Source organism: Sciurus carolinensis, chromosome 10 (assembly GCF_902686445.1).
Source record: "Sciurus carolinensis chromosome 10, mSciCar1.2, whole genome shotgun sequence".
In the NCBI taxonomy this organism is placed as follows: domain Eukaryota; kingdom Metazoa; phylum Chordata; class Mammalia; order Rodentia; family Sciuridae; genus Sciurus; species Sciurus carolinensis.
The window spans coordinates 17,868,380-17,893,056 of record NC_062222.1 but is presented as its reverse complement, the minus strand read 5'-3'; the positions used below and the strand labels follow the sequence as shown (position 1 = coordinate 17,893,056).

At 40.4% G+C, this 24,677-nt stretch overlaps 1 protein-coding gene across 3 annotated transcripts in view; it reads left to right on the top strand.

Moving 5' to 3' along the window:
- The window catches only part of Rnf150 (ring finger protein 150), a 249,574-nt gene that overhangs the window by 203,126 nt on the left and 21,771 nt on the right, over positions 1-24,677 (top strand). The window contains exons 7-8 of one of the 3 annotated variants that reach the window (XM_047566618.1): positions 11,309-11,376; positions 12,888-13,109. The exons of 1 other annotated variant lie outside the window; for it this stretch is intronic. In XM_047566618.1, coding sequence (XP_047422574.1) covers positions 11,309-11,337 — 29 coding nt within the window. In that variant the 3' untranslated portion in view covers positions 11,338-11,376; positions 12,888-13,109. Of the gene's footprint in view, positions 1-11,308; positions 11,377-12,887; positions 13,110-15,903; positions 19,087-24,677 lie in introns of those variants that run through there. One more of the 3 variants, XM_047566616.1, reaches the window with a different exon arrangement.

Below are 24,677 nucleotides of genomic sequence, written 5' to 3'. Positions count from 1 at the left end.
ATGCCCCGCCTTATTCCTTCTGCCCTCCATGTACCTTCATCTTAAGAACTGCTTACCTCATTTGTATTTTCTTATTCTCACCCTTAGCCCATAGCCAGGAATTCCCAGCTCACGGACAAGTGTTGATTATAAATTCCACTTTGGGCTCTAAATACAAAGAGCTGAAAGCTATGGTCTAGGAGCTGGAAGAATGGGTCAGGTTATGTTATGCCATGCATGACTGAACCACTGCTCCGCTATTGTATGTTTTAGTTATAATCCATTAGATTTTCTGGGAAGGCATGAAAACACATCCATCTCAGTGAATTTCAGTAATTTATTGTTGGAACATCGACCCATGCGCTAGTTCAAAACCCCAGGTCTCGTTTCTGTAATGAAGACTGAGTCTCTCAGTTTTTGAGGATTTGTTCATGCTCCTCTCCAAGACCTTCATCCCACTGCTTCCCCACCCCCGCAGGGACACCAGGGGACACCAGGTGTGACCTGCTTTCAAACCAGCCGATGGAGAATCACTCTGTATTTATTGGAGAAGGTGGAGGTAACCAGGGGTTCTTCTAAATAAATGACCTGCAGCCTTAAAACTTCTCAAACAAGCTTCTCAACATGCTTTCTAGGGGAAGCAGATGGTCAAAATGGTGAGAAATGACAGTTTATTCAAAACCTTAAATAGACTTTGGTAGTTGAACAGGTGATGTAAAATGATGCCCACATCTGAAGAGCCAATGTGCCCCTGTCGGTCTCCAGTTTAGCCTTGAGCTATGGACCCTTACAATTTCTTATGTACTTCCTGGAGATGGTACATTTCACAGATTTCTCTATTTAAAATATTTTCTTTCTCTGTGAAATTCTTGTCTAAGCGAGTGTGTTCTCACTTCTGTCCTCTCCTCCTCACCCCTCCAGAGCAATGCAAAGGATTCCCTTCTTTGCTGTGTTCTGCAACTTGACCTTTAAACTAGACCTTGTGTTTCCATCAGACTCTGTTCTCTAGTTTCTTCTGGCTCTCCTGCTGCACTATCTTGTAACAGGGTGACACATGTAAAAGTGATAGGGATAAGGCTGTCACATGGTGAATGATCTCTTTATGAGATGTTGATGCATTGACCTACATCCAACACCACCAAAGAAATAGAACATTACGGAAACAGTGGGATAGTGGCCAGAGAAAGGAAGGGCATCCCTGTCCACCATCACACTAATGGGAAAAGAAGAAGGCCAGAAATCTTCACAGGGAAGGCATAAATGAGGTTTCTCAGTAAATATCAGATACAATAATAGGTACATATGGCACGACATAATAGACAGTACTCTGTGTGTATTTCCCAAACCTCATTATGGACCACAAAAAAAATTATTGCCAATACTTCACCAGTAAGGAAGTTGAGATCATTCATTTTTCAGCCTGTTATAAACAGTTCTTAAGAATCAACATAATTCCATCCATATAAATTAAATAAAGTTCTGAGAGTGCACCTGGCATTCAAACCCCTCCACAGTCTGAGCAGAACCTATCTTTCTAATTCCATTGCCTATATCAAGTGAGACCATTCAAGGCAGTGGAAATTACACTAAGTATTTCAAATCAGGGAATTTAACATAAAAAAGTAGATGTTGGTAAAAAAATAGAATAAAAGGAAATCAGTCCCTACCTTGCACCATGCCTAAAAATTAACATGAAATGGGTCATAGGTTTCAAGTAAAAACTAAAACTGTAAAACTCGCCGTAGAAAAGCAAAGCAGGATACCACTGGGGAAAACTCTCAAATCAAAACTTCTCTCTTGGCAGAGCAAAAGAAAGAGTATGTTCAATTTTTTTGACTCTTGGGGAACTGTCAGTAGAATCGGTTTGCTAAATCTTAAGGAGAGACAGGAACGGGGACAGGTTGGGGGCTACTGAAAAGAGATGATTAACCTGACTTAGTTGCACACTAACCTCAAAGATGAACACAAGGGGGAGCTCCCTTAACACAATTTCTACTGCCCCCAAAAGAATCACCAGAATTTCTAGCCAAGCAGATTAATAAACTACCTGTACCTGTATGAGACCAGTCAGTAAAGACTAGCACAGACCGCTCATGTTTCAAAGACTGAAGTCCCAATGGCACCTAACAAACCTTCAAAGAAATAGGGTAAGATGATCTAATTATAGGAACAAATGAAATTTTCAGAAACCAACCCTAAAGAAATGCAGATATATGAATTTTCAAATAAAGAATTCAAAATAATGGTCTTAGAGATGTTCAGTGAATCAAAAGTGAGAACACAGGGACACCTAAACGAAATCAGGAAAATGATGACTGAATAACATAAGAATATCAACAAACTATGAAGAAGAACCAAACTCAGTAGAATATGATAATTGAATTCAAAATTTTATTGGAGCAGTCACGATTAATCAGAAGGGGGAAAATATCTGTGAACTTAGGGACAGGTCACTTGAAATTACTGAGTCAGAGAGACAAAAGATAAAAGAATGAAGAAAAAGTAAAGAAAACACAAAGGACTTTTGGAACACCATCAAGTGTGAGTTCTGGAAAAAAAGAGAAAGAGTCAGAGAACTTATTTGAAGTTGAAAGCTTCTGAAATGTGTGTTAAAATCCAAGAAACTCAATGGACTCGAAATGTGATAAATCCATAGGCCCACAAGACACATCATAAATCAAATTGTTAGAAGTCAAAGACAAAGAGAAATATTGAAAGCAGCAAAAGAAAAATGACCTATCACATACGAGGGAGCTCTCAGAAGATTATTTGCTGACTCTCATCAGAAACCTGAAGGGCACAAGTAAGTGGAATGATATATCAAAGTACTAAAAGAAAAAAAAAAACCTGTTAACCAAGAACACTATATCTTGCAAAACTATCTTACAAAATTGAAGAAGAAAGACTTATCAAATTATTTAAAAAAAAAAAAGCTGAAGGAGTTCATCACCGTTATAGACCCTGCCTTACAAGAAATGCTAAGGGAATCATTTAAGTTGAAACAAAAGAACATTAGAAAGTAACATAAGCATATAAAAACATAAAGCTCTCTGGTTAAAATAAATATATAGCAAATAGAGACTTCTGTAATACTAAAATGATGGGCATAAATCACTCCAAGTTCTGATATAGAATCTAAAGGAAAATATAAAAATGTTAATGGATATATATATATAAAGAATATAATTTGCACCAGGCATCATGGCACATGCCTACAATTTTAGCAACTCAGAAGGCTGAGGCAGGAGGATCACAAGTTCAAGGCCAACCTCAGCAACTTAGCAGGCCCTAAGCACTTAGACCCTGTCTCAAAATAAAAAATAAAAAAGGGCTGAGAATGTATCTCAGTAGTAAATCACCTCTGGGTATAATTGCCAGTACTTACCCTGTACCCAAAAAAGATATAACTTGTAACACAGATAACTCAAAGTGTGTGATATATGTAAAGGATTAGAATTCTTATATTGTGGTTGAAATGATCAGCATAAAGTAGATTGTTGTAGCTATAACCTGTTTTACATAAAGCCTAGAGTAAGCACAAAGACAGTACTTATAGAGATAAAACAGAAGAAATGAGAAAGGAATCAAAGTAAGTTGCTTCGAAGAAATGTAAAACTCAAGATAGGAAGAGAGGGAAAAAATAACTATAACAGAAAATAAAAATTGGAAATAGTGTTTCCTTAGGAATATCACTTTAAATGAATATAGATTAAACTTTCCAATCAAAAGATTGAATGACTAAAAAACAAGATCCAACTGCATGCGGGATATAAAGATTGATTTGGATTTAAGGACACATTTGAGTTAAAGGGAAAGGAAGGAAAAAGAATGATATTCCATGCCAATAATTACCACACAGACAACAGGAGTGTTCAACTTCTATCAACTTTAAGTCAAAAGTGTCAAATGAGACAAAAAATGGTCGCTATGTAATGATAAAAGATTCAGTGCTCCAGGAAGGATAGCAACTGTATATTCACTAATATGACAGTACACATATGTGCAAAGCAAACATGTACAGAATTGAAGGGAGAAAAAGGAGTGGCACAAATTTGTGTGATTTCAGTCATTTACTTTAAAAAACAAAATACTAGATAGAGATAGTATGTCCTGTCAGGAGCATGCAGTAGACCACAAATTATCATCCTGGTGGCCAGGAAAGAGAGAGAAGGGAAGAGGAAGGGCTGTGTGTCACTATCCCTTTCAAAGACACACCCCAATTGATCAGAAGACCTCCTGCTCCTGTCCCACTGCTTAAAGTTTCCACCCCCTCCCAAGGACACCAAGTTGGGGACTAGCCTTTCATACAGGGTTCCTGAGGGGACATTCCAGAACAATACTAACAGCCAATGGGACAATGAAGAAATCACAGTGGAATTAGATAATATCTTTGACAAATGAAAACACAAAATAGCATACCAAAACTTAGACACAGCAAAAGCAGTACTAAGAGGTAAGTTAATATCAGATCCTTACATTAAAATTATAAAAAGGATCTCTCCTCAACTCTCTTAAGTAGAATGTCAAAACACTAGATAAAGGAGAAACACACTAAATTCAAAATCAAAAGAAGGAATGAAATAATCGTTTTAGTTAACTTTTTCTAAGAACAACTTAGAAGAGGGAAAGTTATTTGTGGTTCATTATTTCAATGATCTCAGTGCCTGGATGACCAGCTCCATTGCTCTCGCCCAAGGTGAGATAGCACATCATGGAGGAGGAGCCCAGGGGAAGGAAAGAGCTCCGCTCATGTAGAGTCAGGAAGCAGAGAGAAGCAGGGGCAGGGTGGGCACAGGAAAGATGCATCCTTCCAGGGCATGCCTCAAGTGACCCATTTCCTCCAGCCACACCCCACCTACCCCACTACCACCCAGTCAGTCTGTTGAAACTAGGATGGCGATTTGGTTACAGTTCTCGTAATCTCGTTAATTTGCCTCTGATATACCTACTTTAACAGGAGCTTCTGGGGACACCTCATATCCAAACCTTAAAAAACATAAAGATTAAGGCAGAAATAAGTGCAATAGAGGATAGAAAAACAAAAGAAATAAATCTACAAAAAATTTGAGTATTTTTATAAATCCACAAAATAAACAAAGCATTAGCTAGACTGACCCAAATTAAAAAAAAGACTTAAATGACCGAAGTTATAGACAGTAAACATAATAACTTGTATCACAGAAATAGGATTAGAAGAGACTACACCAATGAACTTGATAACCAAGAAGAAATTAATAGATGCAGACACCATGCAATGTATGGAGATTAAATCATGAAGAATTAGGAGACCCGATCAGACCTATCACTAGTAAGAAGATTGAATCAGTAATCAAAATCTCCCAAGGAAGAAAACCCAGGACCAGATGGCTTTGCTAGGGAATTCTACCAAACATTTTAAGATTAATGCCTGTTCGTCTCAACTCTTCCAAACAACGTAGAGCAAAGTACACTTCCAAACCATTTTATGAGGCCAGCATTAACCCGATACCAAAGCCAGATAAAGATACTGCAAGAAAAGAACACTGCAGAGCAAACCTGTGATAAATATTCAGTCAAAACTCCCCAATAAAATACTATTAAATCAAATTTAACCATACATTAAAATATTATACACTATGAGCAGGTGGAATAGACAGTTCTCTGAAGATATACAAGTGGTCAACGTGAAAAGATGCCAAACATTGATCATTATGCAGATCAGAACCACAGTAAGATATCGCCATATGCCTATTAGGATGGCCACTGTATTTTTAAAAACTCAGAAAATGATTAATACTGGATAGGATATAGAGAAGTTGGAAGCCTCATGCACTGTTGATGGAAATATTAAATGGTGTCACTGCTACAGAAAAAAATGGAGATTGCTCAAAAAAATTAATTGGAAAATTAAAATTAGAACCACCATTTCATATACTAATCCCACTTCTGGGTGTACATCCAAAATATTTTGAAGTCATGGTCTCAAAAGAAATCCTATATATTCACCCATTTTCATTGAAATATCATTCATATTAGCCAAGAGGTGGAAGCAAGTTAAATGTCTGTTGGTGGATGAATGGATAGAGAAAATGCAGTATATACATACACTTTGATACTATATAACCCTAAAAAAGAAACGAATCCTGTCATGTACTATAGCATATAAAGTGCTAGAAAATATTTTAATCTAGAGTCATGGTTCCCCACTGGGTGCCGGAGGGGTGACTTTGTGTCCCAGGAGACACTTGGCAATGTATGAAGATGTTTCTGGTTGTCACTGCTGAGGAAACACCCTACAATTCACAGGACACGCCCTACAACAAAGAATTATCCAGCCCCAAATATCAATCGCACTGCTTATAAAGACTTATAATAAAACAGAACAAATGTTACTTGAGTCCAGGTATGAAGAGGGTGACTGACTAGAAAGGGGCACGAGAAGACTCTTGGAAGAAGTAGAAATGTCCAAAATTTTTTCCAAAAAGAAATCAGGACATTCATGGGGTTGCACAAGTACATACATTTGCCGCTTCCATCAGAGTCCATCGAATCATGCACCTAAACAGATGCGATTTATTGCAGTTAAGTTGTGCTTCCGTGTAGTTGATTTACACAATTATAGAGATTTAAAATTTTGAACTTAGAAACACTAAACACCTTTGGAAAAATGGAGGAGGAAAGGCTGTTGCCCAGAGCTCTGAATCATGCAGTCACCAATCTGATGTTCCTGGAGCTGCTATCGCTTCTGCTCAGGAAATCACCAGCACTTCTGCACAGTTAGAACCAGAGTCCTCCTCCCTCTGATTCTGGAGTCACCGTGACCTGCCTGAACCGGAAGTAAAATGGCCTCCTTTCAATCTCCTTGGCAGAACCTGAGAGAAAGCAGGCTGGCTAGGGAGTCCCTGGGAAATGTAACCTTCTAGTCCCCACAAAGGACAGAAAGGGGACAAAGTACCTGGACCTCTGGGCTACATCTGGCACATACTTACAGATTCATAATACTGAGTTACAGCCGATTGAAATCATCCGTACGCCTTGAAACTTTTTCTGTGACGACCTCTGTATGTTGGGTCTCCTGAAAGGAATGTCATTTTGCCTTATCTGCTTACTTCCCAGTACTAATCAGATCCTTGCTGCTGGTCTACACGTAACCCACTTCATGAACTCCTATGATTACCCAGTTGGAGGTGAAACTTCCCCCACCCCGGTGTTTCCTTCCCATTTTATTTCTACCTCTTTTACCATATGTCACTGCATATTAAAGTTATGTAACTATATATATATACTTATCAACAGTACTGTGTACCTAGTAGTGTTCAATAAATACCAGTTGAATAAATGGGGAATTAGATACATGAATGGTTGAACAAATGAGATCTACAGATAATTTATGTAGTTACAAAAATGGATACACCTGCATGATCTCTGCCTATGTGCCTAAATCTCTTTCCCTTTGCATTCCAGTCTTATGCACGAGAGTCTCCTGTCTATCAGATATCATGCTTAACGCTTAAGAAAGTTAGACAACAGGTGGTACCAACTGGGAGTTTGAAGTAGCTACTGATGGCACAAGCGTTCACTGTTTTGCTTCCGCCCCTGTAAAATTGAATGTAAATCTAATGCAGAAATCACATTGCCCCTTCTTTTGGCATGGAGCAAGGGATGAATCAATGAACGAACTGCCAAGAAAATCCAGTAAAGAGTGTGAGCAATTGCAGAAAATCTTTCTCTTGCTGGGTGAAGTGTGGCAGGAAAAGAAAACCAATGGGGAAAAGATCAAAGCAAAGTGAACTCTTGACTATGTGATCTGATTTAATATAGGCTTCAGGGGAATTCTCCTTCACCCAACCCAAACAAAACCAATGATTTCAACCTCCTTAGATGACGTTAAGAAAGAATATTCCTGATTTGGGCTCAGTGTGTGAGTTATGTGCAATTATGAACAGGAATTTCAAAGCCAAAATGACCCATAATGTCAAATAATTCTAGGAAATCCCTTGGCCAAGTGGATGAATTTGTACCATAAGCCTTGAATGCTTGTTCCCAATGGTTATCTAACCATTATTTGTGAGAACAGTTTGGCCAAAGAGAATCTGGTAGTTGTGCTGTTCCAGATCAGCACAGATGTCAACAGCATTGACTTGAGTTGAAATCCTGTTCTCACCACTTCTGCATGTCCTGTTTTGGACAAGTTGACTTCACGCATAACACGTGAAACAGCCATGGGTAATTACACGCCTCCTTCAGAGAGTTGTTGAAAGACCCTCTCTGGATCATCACAGAGCTCAGGGGCTGGCACCCAGGAAAGAGCCAGTGCATTCCAGCCATGATGGTTCATATCACAGCATAACCTCAGGGGAAAGCAGCCCCCAGGCCTGCTGTTCCCCCAGCAGAGGTTACTCATGAATAGGAAAATTTAAATTGAAGGGTAGTTGTCTTCTCAGAAATTCGTGTTAAGCCTAAGGATACAAGGAACACGTTTCCTTATTGAAAATATGCTGTATTTAAAGTCTTAATGAACTTTCCCAGTAAGATTAAGACAGAGAATATACAGGCAAGTGCTCCAGCTGAACACAGCTCCACATCATGAGATGAGATGGAAAGATTGCAAGGTTACAATTCACCAGCCTGGCTGAAAGTGTCTCCCTCGAGTGCCCCTGGACAATATGGCATTGATTGGAAATGATGTCCTATTTTCAAGAAGATCAGCATCAGTTTCAGTGGACAGAAAGATGGTGGTTTTTTCTTTGAAACCTTACTTTTCAAGTACATGAGGGACAATAAATAAGCGTCTATGGGATGCTGAGCAGCTTTCAAATTGTGCACACCAAACCTTCCCGAGCATAAAGATACTTGGGGAATTGTGGTCACCACTGCATTATTTTTCTCTCAAAACAAGAGAACTCTCACATTTTCCCCAGGACAGTGTTTGTTCATTCCTAACAGAGGAGAACTTATTCCAATCTACTACTGCTCTACGCTTCTTTTTAAGCCAGGCAGCAGAATAAATATTAAACCTCATTCTGGGAAGGATAATTCTCTGCTGTAGCTTTGAACATCCATCATGAAGAAATAAGTAGGAAAAGAGTGAGTTTGTATGACAATGTGACAACTATCATGTCAAGTTCATGGTACACCTAGCCAGTAAAAACGTAAACCAAATATGCATTTAAAAAATAAATGAACCCATGTGCTCTGCTGCTTACAGTTCTGTTGTCCAAGGATGCAGATTCTCCTAACTCGGTTCTTCACCTTTTGTAGGATCTTTGAAAATCTGGTGAAGGACACCAGAAAAATTCCTATATGTGTGTAACCACAAAAGTGTGTGTGTAATTTTTAGTACCAGAATCCCCTTATAGTCCACTAATCTCTAGGTTAATAATCAAAACTCAAACACAGTTTAGAATAATCTAAGCCGTCACGTTCGTGGACTCTGGAGTCAGAGGTGGGTTTGAATTCTGAGTCCAACTTTAAATGCCAAGTAACCTGGGGAATTTTTAACCTTGTTCCATTTGGGTTTTCTCTCTGAAAACAGAAATAGTAGTACTTCCCATGGACATAGTTAACTATGAATATTAAATAGCAAATATTTTTGAAGTATATAGCATGAACATGTACTAAGTACTCAATAACTCAGTAACTATTAAAATTGTTACTAGCTATTTTGAAAAATACTATAAAAGCAATTTTTAAAAGTCAGGCCGTACATGACCAGAGAGCAACTTCAATTCAGTTTTAATTCTACAAACACTTATATCAAGGGCCTCCTGTTTATGGAGGAGCATATAGGTCTCTGAAATGGCCTGCTCCAGGGAGCTGGTAGAGACAAACCAGATATGCCCAACTGTCTTAGTCTGTTTTCTGCTACTATAACAGAATGCCACAGACTGAGAAAATTATAAACACTAGAAGTTTCTTTAGCTCATAGATCTGGACCTGGAAAGCCCAAGACTGAAAGGACACATCTGGAGAGGGCCTTCTTGCTATATCTTATTAAGATAACTGTGGGCTGCTGCGGTGGTGCTTGCCTATAATCCCAGTGGCTCAGGAGGCTGAGGCAGGAGGATCATGAGTTCAAATCCAGCCTCAGCAACTTCTCAAGGTGCTAGGCAATTCAGTGAGACCCTGTCTCTAAATAAAATACACAATAGGGCTGGGGTTGCTGTTCAGTGGTTGAGTACCCCTGAGTTCAATCCCTGGTACAAAAAAATATATATATATGGCTGTAGAATAGCCAAGGAGCTTGCCTACAACAGAGGGAGAAAATTGAGCTGAACTTGTTCTTTTTATGAGGAACCCACTCCCACAATAATGGCATTATTAATGCCATTGACCAGAGCAGGCCCTCATGGCCTAATCAAAGGTCCCACCTCTTGACACTAAATTCAGTTTCAATCTTAGTTTTGGAGGGGACATTCAAACCGTAATACCAGTGCTGGACAGGGAAGCTCTCTGGGTCTTTCTTAGAGTCTCAGGTTGGACAGAACTTTAACAGTCACCTGGCTTATTGTTAGCAGAGAAGGACATCAATCCACAGTAGAACCAGAGCTGCAGCCTATTTCACAAAGGAAACTCGTGACTCGTTAGGCAACATTTTATGTATTAAAGAGGAAAGAAATAAACCAAATACATTAATAATTTGTGGGCTAAGTGGAATTAGTAAATCCCACCACTAATTTTCATTCATATTATTGTGGCTTCAGTAAAAAAAATCTAATTTTTTGGGGGGGTGGGCACTTAACCACTGAGCCACATCCCCAGCCCTATTTTTTTGTATTTTATTTAGAGAACCAAGTTCAATGAAAAACACTGGATATATTAAGGAATAATTTCAAATGTCTTCAGATCATTTAAAAAATATTTTTAGTTGTAGATGGACAGGTGCAATATGTTTATTTATGTGGTGCTGAGAGTCGAACCCAGTGCCTCACACGTGCTAGGCAAGTGCTCTACCACCAAGCCAAAACTCCAGCCCCTTCAGATCATTTTTAAAAGAAGATTTTAATTGGAAAATGATTAGATAATGAAGTTGGTACAGTTTACAACATAAAATGGAAGCAAGTTTGCAAATCTGTCTTTTCGTTGACTTCAGTTCATCTTTGTCTTGAGCTGAACTTGTTCTTTTTATGAGGAACCCACTCTCACAATAATGGCATTATTAATGCCATTGACCAGAGCAGGCCCTCATGGCCTAATCAAAGGTCCCACCTCTTGACACCAAATTCAGTTTCAATCAGTTTTAATTTCTGAAGTAGCACCATGAATTTAGCAGCCCATAGTTACCGCAGTTTCTATGGCCTCCTCCCCCACCATTTTTTTTTTTTTTTCCAATTTGCACATTCCCATTTAGAAAGCACCAAGGTGAGAAGGAATCCATGAAATCTGCTGAGGCCCGCTGCTGCAGACCCAGGAGTGAAGGTGAGAAGCAGCCACTGCCTGTAGCAATGAGCTGTCTCTGTCGACCTACAACTAAGCCAGCACTTCATCTGAATATCCATTTTACTAGATCCATATGGAAGTCATAAAATCACTCCATCATTATAAGCTCTCTGGTTGACTTCCAGTTTAATGGTAAGCTGGAAAGTTTGACTTCTTGTGAGCTGAACTGGTTGATGAGCCATGAAGAAGAAGAAGGAGGAGAAGGAAGGAGAGGAGAGGAAGTGGGAGGGAATGGTGCAGAGATGTGATAGATTTCTTCTGTTATTATAAGTAAACACCTGAGACAAATCAACTTGTGAAGAGGAAATGTTTATTTTAGCTCCATTTTGCAGGTTTCAATCCATGACCATTGGCCCCATTGCTTGGACCTATCATGGCCCAGTGTGGCATGGCAGGAATGTGTAGCAGAGATGGCCCAGTTGCCTCATGGCTGATGCAAAACTGAGAGAAAGAGACCCAGATCCCACTATCCACTTTGAAGCCATCCCCCAAATGAACTAAGACCTCCCACTAGTCCCCACTCTTAAAGCTTCTACCATCTTCCACTAGCACCAAGTTTGGGACCAAGCCTTGAACATGGGACCTTGAGGGACCTTCCAGATCCACACCCTAGCAAGGGAAGAAAGAAGAAATGAAGTTTAAACTGCCTGTAGGGTTTACTCCCCCTTTTTAATCACTAAGAATAAGAGGATCTTTGTTTTTATTGTAACTATTGAATTCTCCCATTAGTGTGTACTATACTAAAGATAAAATAAGCAGGCCTTCTTTTCAATTAAAAAAATTTTTTCACATAAAAACAACAATTTGAAAAGTTGCAAAAAAGAGAAATATTTAACAACTTTGTTTCTTAGTCATTCTTATTAAATAATTACTTATTGAGACTCCACCACATATGAGACCCTGAACTAGACTGGTATCAACACATACAAATGTAAACAGCAACTACAAAGAGCTCTGTACACCCAGTCCAAATTCTCGTTTTCTAGACAATTAAACTTCAGTCCTCCAGGAGAAAACTGACTTACATGAAGTAGCACCTGTGATTACTAATGGCTGGATTCAAGATGGTCCAGAGTTCAGATAGTTCCCAGTTCTCATAAATAGAACTTTAAGTGTGTGTGTGTGTGTGTGTGTGTGTGTGTAGTATATATTATACTAGTATAATATATAATGAAGTTGGTACAATTTAAAACATAAAACTAACATTATACTAGTATAATATATATATGATATACTAGTATGTGATATATAATGATATATATGATATATATGTGATATATATATGATATATATGTGATATATATGATATATATCGTATATATATGATATACTAGTATATATATAATGATATATATATCATTCTCATTAGAAAAATGACCCTTAAGAAGAGCAGTAAATAAAAAAGAGTGCATCAAACACACAAAACAACTCCCAGTCTCTCCTGAAACCTCTCACAAACCATAGTAAAGGGTTTTTATTTTTTAAGACAGAGACCAACATGGACAGGGAAATGAAGAACAATAAACAAAGTCTGGGCCACTGAACAAAAGGATGAGCAGCCAATAACTCCGTGGAACTGGAAAACAGATTAGGCCCCCGGGCCTGACCACGTGGGTTGTGACACACCCACTCCAGGGGCCACCGCTCTCCGCAGCCAGTGAGGCTGAGCAGGGCTCTCGCACCACAGCCACTGTGTGCTGAGATCACAGGGAAAGTGGCCATGGGAGAGAAACTCCCAATTTGCACCAGGAATTCCTCAAAGGTTGGGAATTGAAAGCACCATTTGGCTCTGGAGACAAAGAATACAGATGAAAGATTTGTATGTAAAAATATGTGTGTACACACACACACACACACACACACACACACACACACAAAGACGAATATGGAAGATTCAACTCCCTACAGAGTATAGTCCTCATTTTCTATCTCTAGGAATAAGATTTTAGTTTCTCTTGGCCAAATTCTATTGTTATAATGTGTACATGTACAAATATATAATAACAAATCCCATCATTATGTACAACTACAATGCACCAATAAAAAATGTGCAAAAAAAAGATTTCAGTTTTCTTTCTTCTGTGTGCATGTGTGTGTCCAGCTTCGAAAGTATTTTGTCCTGAAGTGTAAAGCAAACAGCCAACTTCACTTTTTTCTAAATGACTCATTGTATTTGTAGAATGCCACCCTTTTCAAATACTAAATCCTTCAGCTCTGAGAAGCTAAAGATGCTGCAACGTTGTATTCTAGGGTTCATCTTGTTACATCTCCGGGAGCATCGTGCACTTAGGGATCTTGGAAAAATATCAGAGCTTAGTCTTTGGGGTGGTATTCCCCTGTGCAACACTCCATTTCTCTAAAACTGATTCTTCAGGTCATAACTCTTTGTTAGTTCTTTTATTAGTCTGCCTTTAAAGCATCTGAGGAATTCACTGCCGTTCATGAAGCTCATCTATTTTCCTTAACTATGGCTCAACATGGAAAAAAACATCAGATGGTTATCAAAGCAAACACATTAAACTATCATCATTCTTTAGCCCTTAGACATTTTTGTTGGTCTTTTAATTGCATGTTTCTTCTGCAGGGTAGCAAAACCTACAAGAGCTTCGGGGTTTACAGCTGCCTTTGTGCAGCGCAGCTCACCGGCCTCCCCCATGCGGACTCCCTAGCTGGACTCTGCATTCCAGGCATATTTCAATACTCGGAGCTCCCTATCACCTCTAGCTGGCAGTGCATGCTACGACCATTGCTTTGAAAAGTACTCCGTCTTAGTCATCCCACCAAAATGCAGATTTTCCTTTGGGACTCAGTTTAGGCATTGCACCGTGTGGGACACCTTCTTCAGCCAAGCGTGTGGTTCTGTAGCTCTGTCCCCTGCTCCTGCAAAGTCTTCCATGGGAGTACTCCTCACGCCATGTTGCAACTGTCCTATTGGTGGTCTGCCTACCAACTAGGCAGCAGGTTCCTTGAAGACAGGAATTGTCTTGCTCCTACATCCCTACCATCTAGAACCTTCTTTAGCTTGTCACAGGGACTCAATGAATGTCTTGAGTGAATGCATGAGACATGTCCATTGCAGAATATTTGGAGGCAGAACTTGAAAATATTTTTAAAAGAAAATGAATGTAAATGACCAAACTAGAGACAACTCAGTTAGCATTGTTGGTTTCCTTGCTTCTAGTGAAGGTTCTCTGTCAACCCTGCGGTGTTTAAGACTTTGCGTACTTCTGTTTTCACTGAACACTGTATTGTTATATTGAGAATATTGTTAATCATTTACACATGTAACTGAAATCTTTGGCAACTTCACCTGAATGGTTGTAAGAAGAACATCGTCCTTTAGAAATAGCATAGATTGTTCAGATATTCTCTGTTCTTTGACTTTAAGAGACATACAAAGTTTTGCTATTATAAAAAAAATGCTTAAATGAATATTTTTGCATCTTCATTTATTTCTTTATGATACATTCTGGAAATGAAATCACTAGGTTAAATTTCACAGTATTAACAAAGCAGTCTGGTAGAAGAATAGAATGAAATGGTGGTCACTAGAGGTTCAGAAGGCAGGAAAGAGGGGGGATTAGGAATCAATAAGAGGCAGCAAAAAGCAGAGTGGAGGAATTCTGATTTTTCTGTAATGCAGTAGGGTAAATGTGGGCTAACCTAGTCTATGATATAGTTCAAAGTGGCTTTTCTAGTCATTTAATGATTAATATTTGAAGAGATGGAAATGTTCATTGCCCTGATATGTAATACCCATTGTATATACATATTCAATTACCATAATGTACCCCATAAAATGTGCAAATATGTCTCAAACAATAAAGAAAATTCCGCAGTTCTGTATGTACCAATGGACCTGTCAATGTACTCATCAATGTCATACCATCTTTCTAATGAGTGAAAGTCACACAGACAAAAAGGAGTTCCTCATTTTTACCTTTGATTTATTGGTCATTTATATTACACTCTTCTATGAATCATGTAACCATTGAGCGTTTTTTCTCTTGGACTGTTTTCCTGATTGACTTAAATCTTTGTCTACGTTAAGAACACAATCCTTTGAGAAATTTTTTGCAAATTCCCCAGTCTGATATATGCCTTTGGATTTTATTATATATGTTCTCAACATCTCTAAAATTTTATGCACGTTTATCAATCTTTTTTTTATTTTTTATTTTTTATCAATCTTTCTTTTGTGAATTATTCAGTTACTTCTCCTTCCCTGGTAGATGCAGTGGATATATATTTTCCTGTTGAGAAATACGAGACAATAATTTATTTTCTTCAAACCTTATTAGGTTTTGGTGGTTGTCATTGTTTACATTTAACTTTTGGAACCATTTAGAGTTTATTTGGGGATATAATGTGAGATGCAAGTGTTTAAGGAATAATCAGTCTTTCCCTTGACCTCCAAAGACACGTTTTTAGAAACAATTTTATTAAAATAAGCCGCATGTGAAGACACAGCTCAGTGCTCACGGTGGCCTTTGCTTATTCTCGCAGGTGAGCAGGAGCCAGCTGGAAGCAGCGACTCCGACATCTCGTTGATTATGGCAATGGAGGGCGGACTCTCCGACATAGAACTTTCCACTGACCAAGACTGCGAAGAGGTGAAATCTTGAAATGGCGACTGTGGAAAAGAGGAGGTAGTAGGACAGAATGGGATGAAAGAGGGGTGCTCCGACAGATGGACGGGGCACCCACCTTCGGACACCTCGGCAACCCCAGGGCGCTCCGTCCCAGAACGATAACGAAAGCAATACCCAAAGTCTCCTTAATCAGGATGCTGTTCCATCTCCACGATAGTCTTTGGCCTTGACAGTGTGGAAGTTGAAGGCTGATTCTTCCCTCCCACGTCCCTATAGGCATACACTTCAAAAGCTCCTAAAATAGAGAATGAAAGGAAACCCTTAGGGTTTCTTAGTTTTAATTCGATTTTTTTCCAGGTCTTATTGTTCTTGTTTTTTGAAGATTGATTTCTTTGTAAAGACTGTGTGTAGTTTACATCTACTCCAGTGTTTTTTCTTTGATTCACCCCAGCTCTCACGAAGAGTTCTGTTTAGAAGCACCAGTTCCTGCTATGACTGGTTGATATTTCATCCCTGAGACTTCTGGTCTTGACCTCTCAGCATGAACTGTGCATGACTTTGAGAAGTGCCTCAGCACCCGGAAATAGCAGGAGGCCAGCTTTCTTAAGAATCTGAATTCTTTTAAGTGGGTCTTGAAAATCCCTGTTGCCAGAAACCCCAACACTAAGTTCTAACTCTGCTGAAGTCACTGCTCAATATTTTAGGGTACGTCACAGTGACCTCCACTTTTCAGGTTCTGTCAGAGGTCACCATGACATGAGAAAGGGGCTCCAGGGAAGTACACCAAGGTCTTAGGGTCTTTAGCTGAAATTCCGAAGTCAGAAGTCCCCTCCAAGGCACGAAGGCCAGTCCTTGGTAGCGATATATGAAACTGCATACCTAAATTGAAAACCCAAGACCACACTTTTTTTCCACTGAAACCAAAATACCCATTTTACTGGTTTCCCCAAGGTTAGAGCTGATTGTCAGCTCCTTAGGTGGGTTCTGCAGGAGGTGGAAACTTCAGGAAAGACTGAATCACCTTTGAGCCCAGTGGTCAATACAGGGGGGGCTGCAGTAGCACCTGGATCATCCCTTACTGCCTAATTCCTTCTGTTAAGCTCCCCAGACCATGTGGAAGGATTGAGGTGAATCCTCAGCAGATTGCTTTCCCAGGGGTCCCCTGAGAGTGTCCAGATACCAAGTGAGAAATGAGGTGTCACTTGATAAGTCATTTGAACCAAAAATACTGCATAGGAATTTGCTAAATCAAGTTTATCCTGAGAGAGACAAATAAGGGAGTGAAAAAGAGGTATCCAATGATTACTAAAATCCACCTGTGTTTTTAAAATGTACGTTTCTCTTTTTGTAACTATGACAGAAATGTGCTATTTTTCCAGTGGGTAATTTTGTAATGCATTCAGACTATCCATATGCAAAGATGACTTAGGCAGTGACCCGTGTCCCTGGACAATCGGATGGGCCACCTTATCATCTCTAAGCAACTGATAGAGCCCATGCTGCCGCTTAGACTAGCTACAAAGAAAGGCTTTTCTCACTGAGCTGTATTTTCCTATTTGACAAGGGCTTTTACTCCTCATTCCACTAACACTCAAACACAGAGCTTGGTCCTGCTGTCCACCCTTGCTGCCGGCTGCCGTGTGGCATGCAGGTCAGGAAATACGTGGTCTCCCTTTCCCGCCACCTTTCATGATTTTCTTCTGGTGGTTTCTAAGTAGGCAGCAAGGCAGGGAGAATGATGCCCACCTTCAGCCAGACACACCTCTCTAAGACTTCCTGTAATGAAAGCCAGTCTCTAGGGCTGGGAAAGCAGGCAGGAAGGAATGAGGACGCCAAGTCAGGGGGCAGGAGTCCTCGACCAGCTACCCTGTAAAGTGAAGCATGTGGCAGGATAATTCCCAAAGCTCCTTTCAGCTTTAGGATCCCCATGGAGAACTTGGCCAGTGGGATTCATTTCTTGCAGGTAACCATGTCTTTTAGCAAGTAGGCTTTATAGCTGGGGAAGGCATAGTGACTTGACCCGTCACATAATAACAGCCTTTGCGATTTGGTACTCCTGTGTGGCAGAGAAAAAAGATATTAGTGATTTAAGTTTTGAAACCAAGTAGAAGTTGATTTGTTCTGCCTTGTTCCAGAACTACTGTTAGTCACAGAGTTCACAATCTCTGAATACCTTTGCATCCTCTTTCTTCGTGTGGAATTCTTAATCTCAGTGATGTTTATTTTTCTTGTTTGGCATTAGCCTGCATCACCTACTCCTCTTTTAGTCAGCTATGCCCCCCAAATTTTGGCATTAACTTAAATCTAAAGGAATTAGGATAAGTCAACAGAAAGAAATATAATTATATTCCATATCCAGAGAGAAAATGCCCTTGGACTGTATGGTCCTCTGAGTATTTTCTCTTCCTACCAATGGTCAGGTAAATCAAGAATTGATTGCATATGCAATTCCTGACCACAGCTATCCCTACAGAATACTGAGTTGATGATGTGGGAACCCAGATACCCAGGCAAAGCCTGTGGGTCCGACCTCAAGGAGATTCTGTTGCAAACACCCTGAGCCTGTAAGATTCTCCACTTACCAGAGGGTTTTGGAGGACTTTTCCTATGACCTTAGTAATTTAAAAATAATTAAAAGGAAAAACGTTAACCAGAAACTTTCTCTTTCAAAAGAATTGACAAAAACTCTTTCTGGTAGCCTTCTTCACCACCTCCCTCAAAGAAGAGACTGACCTGGGGACCCAGTGGTCCTCATGTGAGTGTCAAAAGGGTGACCCAGCGATGCATTCTGTATGTGTATTTATAGGTGTGCATTCTTCTGTAGAGAAAGTGTAGACAAATACTGTCCAGTAGAAATATAATGAAAATATATATGTAACTAAATTTTTTACCAGCCACATTTCAAGAAGTAAAAAGGAACAGGTAAAGTCATTTTAATAACATGCTTTATTTAACCCAATCTTGTTGCTTACATGTAATTGATGCTAGAAGTATTAAGGAAATCTTCCCCATTCTTTTTTGTACTGTCTTCTAAATCCTTCATGTCTTTTGTCTCATGCACATCTCAGTTTGGACTGGCCACATCTCAAGCACTCAATGGCCACACGTCTAGTGGTGACCGCTTAGGCAGTGTAGGTCTAGAGCTCCTCCAACATTCTCACGAGAGGCCCTGACCCTTGAAGAAGAAGAACAAAGTTAAAACCTTAATTACCTCCAGAGAGAACCAGACACCACCCAAGTCGCCTAACAAGAGGCCCAGAGATCCATATATTTTGTAACGAATGAAGATTCCGCAGCCCTTTTTGAAATTTCTACTTGAACTTTCTAACCACTGATGTCTATTATTATTGATTGTTACTTCTCTGACCAGTTGTTTTTTTTTTAAAACGTCACACAAACCATGTGGATTTGGTGCTGAAACAAAATTACATCCCTCACTTCTGTGACAAACCCTTAGGTTTATAGGTGGCACTTAGGAGCCAAAGAGAATTTCAGACTGAAATCATCCAACGTTACCTCATCCCCTAGTTCCTCTTCATGGTTGGCAGAAGGTCTTTGCCCAGTTCCAGTATCCCCTCACCCTATAGCTCCAGCTAGTACTCATGGATTTGGGAGGAAAGAGTGAGAAATTACGTAGTGACTCTAAATTCAAGACTTCGTGTGGCCTTACTGAGAAAGAATCCTTGGGTCTTGTGACATCAGCCTCTGCTGGGTGGCTTGTGACCACCTCCGGCAGTCAGTTTTCTACTCGACATCAGCATCATCCATCATCCCAAGGATGTGGGGAAGAAAACATTTGCATTCCCTGAGAACAATTTAGGGTCACCTTTAGGAATTGCTACCTTGTGTGGCTAAGTCCTTTTGGAAGAGCTGAACCCTGATCACAAATATGGCATTTGAATATTGATTTTTCTCTAATTGCTCACCCCTGGAAGGTCAACTCTGGTCACCCAGCCAGGGGGACAGGTAGAAAGGTAGAAAGATAGCAAAGGCTCTGAGCTATTTAATATCACATGACAGGGAGTCCTTGTAACTGTGCCTGTGGAGGCAAGTCTCAGTTCAAAGAGGTTTTCATTGTTTTTTTTGTTGTTGTTGTGTTTTGTTTTGTTTCCTTTTCTGTTAGCATTTCCCTCATCCCAGTGGAACTTCTGTGGATGTTCATGTGTCTGGGCGTGGTCATCTCCAAAGTCACAGTGCCCAGTGGCCATCTCAGTTTCTGCCCTGACATCCCTGTGGCTACCGTACTTTCAGAACCAAACGTGATGACAGATATTTTAACATAGGATTCTTTCTTATTCATGAGTTTTCTTTGGGCAGAACATTTTTACAGAGCATAAGAAGTATATGGCATGTAGTTGTCCTTTGAATGCATCACCTTGACTGAATGCAGAGAAATCACACAGAATCAAAACTCTTCCAGAAAATCTGGGCCATGGAGTCAGTCAGTCCCATATGCAGCAAGTACCCGTCCCTCACTGGTACTTGGGCCATTAAGACTAGTTCCAGTAGCATTTTTATATTTTTATATTCTCTTACTTGTATTTCTTTATCTTTCTGTCTGTATGTGTCTGTCTGTCTTTGACTATCTTTGTGCACATACACAGAGTCTTGGTCTCTCTCTCTCTCTCCTCATATTCCCTCTCTTACTCCTTTATTTTCCCCTGTATTCCATTTTTTAAAATTTTCTTTTCTTGCAAGAAACTCTAACCTTTAGGACAAAAGAACCTGGGTGGCCACAGAGTTCCTATTTCGTTGTGATTGCTCGCCCGTGTTGGTGTCTTTCTGCTTTCTATTGTGTGCTCATACCCATCATTGTTACTTCTGAGAAAGAAAGCCCGTTCACTCCAAAGGCAAATTAAGTTCCTCCTGAAACCAGTGAGCCTCATCTTCACTTCTCATATCAATTTTATCTCAAGCTCCAACTCTTACTTTTTTTGCACATTTCCTTGTCAGAAAAGTATCCTAAAGAAATAATGGAAAATTCCGGAATGTCTAGATCTGTTCTTCCCCCACCAGAATTTGTCACCTTCCTAGTTCACCATGTGCCCCCAAGGTCAGGATTTGCGTGTACCGCATCTGAGGGCCACTCATGCTTCTTAAATTGTAGCACAAGAGCTGCTCTTTGTAAGTGCCAAGGAGGCACGAAGAGACTTTCCTCCAAAAGTGGGGTCTCCCTGGTTCCTTGTGCAGCATCCACTGCCTCAGAAGCCCCTGTCCATGCTGTTCACGGCCTGGACTAATGAGTGCAGCTCATGATGGGGCTTGAAGGGGACCAGACCCGTACCCAGCAGGAAGGCAGAGAGGGGATGGCCAAGAGCTGGCCAAAGCAGGGCTGGAAGCTTCTGTGATAAGTATAATGTGGCTGCTGTCCCTGAAGAAATGCTCATCCCCCACGCTAAGAGCTGGTCTGAGCTTTTTACCAGGGTGGGGGTCATTTAAGGAATTAAATATTCATAAGCTGAAACCCTCGTGATTGTGAAGATCAGGACAGCCTGAAAAATAAGTTAATTCTGAGAAGCAGGTACGACGAGGTTCTCATTACCACTTACCTCTCCCCTTTCCTTACTTTCCTCCCACCTCACGACCCCAGACCCTTCATCCTGGGATTGGTAGTGTGGAGACTGGTAGATCCTTAGCCAGTCTTCCGTCTTGAGCCTTTTGATGGCACTAAGTTACCATCCCAGAACTAAAGAAGCGACTCTGAGTTGTGGACCCTTTAATTGCAAAGCCTGCGTGTTCTACAAGACCCTGCAGAGGTTAGTCCCATCTCCTTCCCTGCCTCACTTGCTTTGTAATCGAGTGGCTTCCCGGAGGCTCTGTCATCAGTGCACTCCTGATCCTGTGCTACTGTGGACGTTGCACTCACTCCAGGGCCGTTTGCTTTGTGGCCACCTGATATGCATTTGTTGTTGATAATGACAAGGCAAGAATATATGTCTCTTCAGAGGCTGCAGTTCTGACAATCCGTGGGCTAGGCCACTCCAGCTGAGTGACCCAGTCATTCTTGCCAGAATGCCTGTGGGCTTGTTCTCCATATGCAAGGGAGGGACTGGGGGACACAGAGAAATGTGAGGACCATGTGTGTTATATAAACCAAAGACTGATCACCATCCAAACGAACACATGTTTCTTCCATTGACAGGTTAAATTTTCTCCTGGTGTTCTCACAAATGAAAGGGGGGGTCTCATGGTTGAATGAAACTTTAGGGGCTTTCTTTTTGCAGGCTGTTGACTGACCTTACTAAATCTAGAAATCTAAAACAAATGCTGACTTATGGCCTTAGTACCACACCATCTTTAAAGTCTAATGTCTAAGCCCCTTTTCCTGCAAAACTCTGAGACACATCTAGCGCTTTATTGAACTCAGAATATTGTTCTCTTTGAGAATGTGAAGATTTTACCTAGCCAAAGAATTTTCATGTGTAAGAGCTAGCTCATTGTAGTATATCCTGCTCTTTGAAGACAATAACCAACTGTTGCTGACAGACAGCAGAGCAGTTGAAGGAGACTGAAGACGCATGGGCCTGGCTGTCTGCATTAGCGCTGGCCTCAGTGGTACCCGCTGTTCCGTAGGATGGTATTGCCAGGGGCAGGGTGCCCTCTGCTGGAACAATACCACTAGTCTTTCAGTAAATTAATTTGGCTTGGGTCACCATTTGTCCCATAGTTTGTTACTTGGCCTTTCGTCACAGTTTCCTTATTAGTTGAGAATTCAGTCTACGTTTATCAAAAGAGGAAAGAATGTCACACACTCTGAGAAGTTCAAAGGAAACCTCACGGAAGATCTTCAACCCTATCTTCTGCAAAATATTGACATGGACTCTTGCTCTGTTTGCAAAGAAGATACCTCTGGCTGGGACGTGCGAGCTGCAAAGCTCCGAGCCGAGGTCTGCCTGAGGCCTAACTTATCGGCTTGCTTCTGGTGAAATCGCAAAGGAAGATCAATAAAAGAACTTCTTTCCTGTGAGTGTAAGCGGTGTGAGATGCTGATGTGTTTGGTACATGTACATACTATATTTACTTCCTGCTTCACATTAGTAACCCGAAGTGGTTGTACCAGTTTATAATTAGAAAGATTCCGGGGTGGGAGAGGGCGGGGAGGGGCTGTTATTTTTATAGTGGGATGTCCCTTATATTTAGAACACTTGAAATCATTTTGTATTTGTGAGGATTACATTCCATCCATTTCCTGCAGGGAAACAAGTAAAAGGTACCATCCTTTCAAATGTTCAGGAGCTGGGGGGAGATTATTCTCACTTCCGGGGGAGTCTCCTGAGCAGTACGTGTGTGACACCCAGTTTTGTAGACAGCAGGCCAGGCCATAACCAGCAATTACCAATTTAAAAATGGGATGGGGGAGGGCATTCCAACTTTTTTTGAGCCCCTTTGTATAGGACATCATGATTTTCCCCCTGGGAGAAAGAAGCTACAAAGAATAATTTTGACAATTAGGAACTAATCAGACCTGACATCAAAAATCCATCTCCAACACCCCCCTACTAGCAAGAGGAAAATCCACTGCTTTTATTTTTCCTTCCTAACATTAACTGTTTGCTTTGTTTTAAAATGAACCAGGTCCCAGTTGGCATTTTACTCAGTGTCCCCACGAGGTCTTCAGTCCCATCTCATCTTGCCATCTCCGTAGTCAGATCAGGAGACTAGGCTGCCTTATTTATTTGCCGTCTGAATCAAAAATCACACACAAAATTACTCCCAGTAGCTTTTTCATGGAGAGTTTTGAATTTGGACTTTGGACTCTTAATTTGGACTTTGGACTCTTAATTTGGACTTTGGACTCTTAATTGATGAAATACTGTGGTAGTGGATTATATAGCCATTTTACCCACGCATCATTTTCTGTACATAGTTGTCTGCCTACTTAGAGGGTTAGGTAAGGCAGTGCAGATGTTGGTTTTTTATGTATAAATCTCTTTCCCTCTTCCCCTTCACAGGTACCTGCCCTACTCTTTTCAAAGCACTTTATCTCTTAATATACAAAGAAATTTGGATTTTAGAAAACCTGTCTTTGAAGGAATTGGTCTTCTGTGAGAAGACAGATTTTTATTTTGCTTTATTCTATTCTCTGTGTGCTTGGAGAGCATCAACAGTTTGTCTCATGCTGGGCTAGTGAGGATGAAGTTGGAAACAACCAACCCATGTGACTATTTTTGTTATATAGAAGACTACCATGTAAATAAGTACAATCGTGTTCTTATGTACTGGTTTAAAAAAATATATATTGCAACTATAAAAGGTTTTAACCCAAGGGTTGTGAATTGCAGGAAATTTCACTGCAAAACTTTTGTTTGGTTTTGTTTTCTAATAAAATGGAACCATATGCCTGTGTTGCGTCACCTGTATCCCCCAACACTGTCACCTGTCCTCAAGCTCCCAAGGTAGCACTGTGGATTTCAAAACATCACTATTTACTGCTGAATTGTGATTCTGTCAAAAGACCAAAGATGAAAATAACTGCCTCATTTCTCTCAGTAAGTCAAGTGCCCAGCACAAGCCTCCTCTGAGCTCTGCTCTTCTGGGTGAATTGATTGAAAGATTTTGAGCAGTTCTGAACAAGCATGGCTGCTGAATTGGGGGTGGGGGTGCAGTTTGGGGAGAACTGAGTGCTGATGGGCACTCCCATCTCAGGCAGGTCTATGCCATCAAACAGGGCTGCGCTGTGGACTGGCA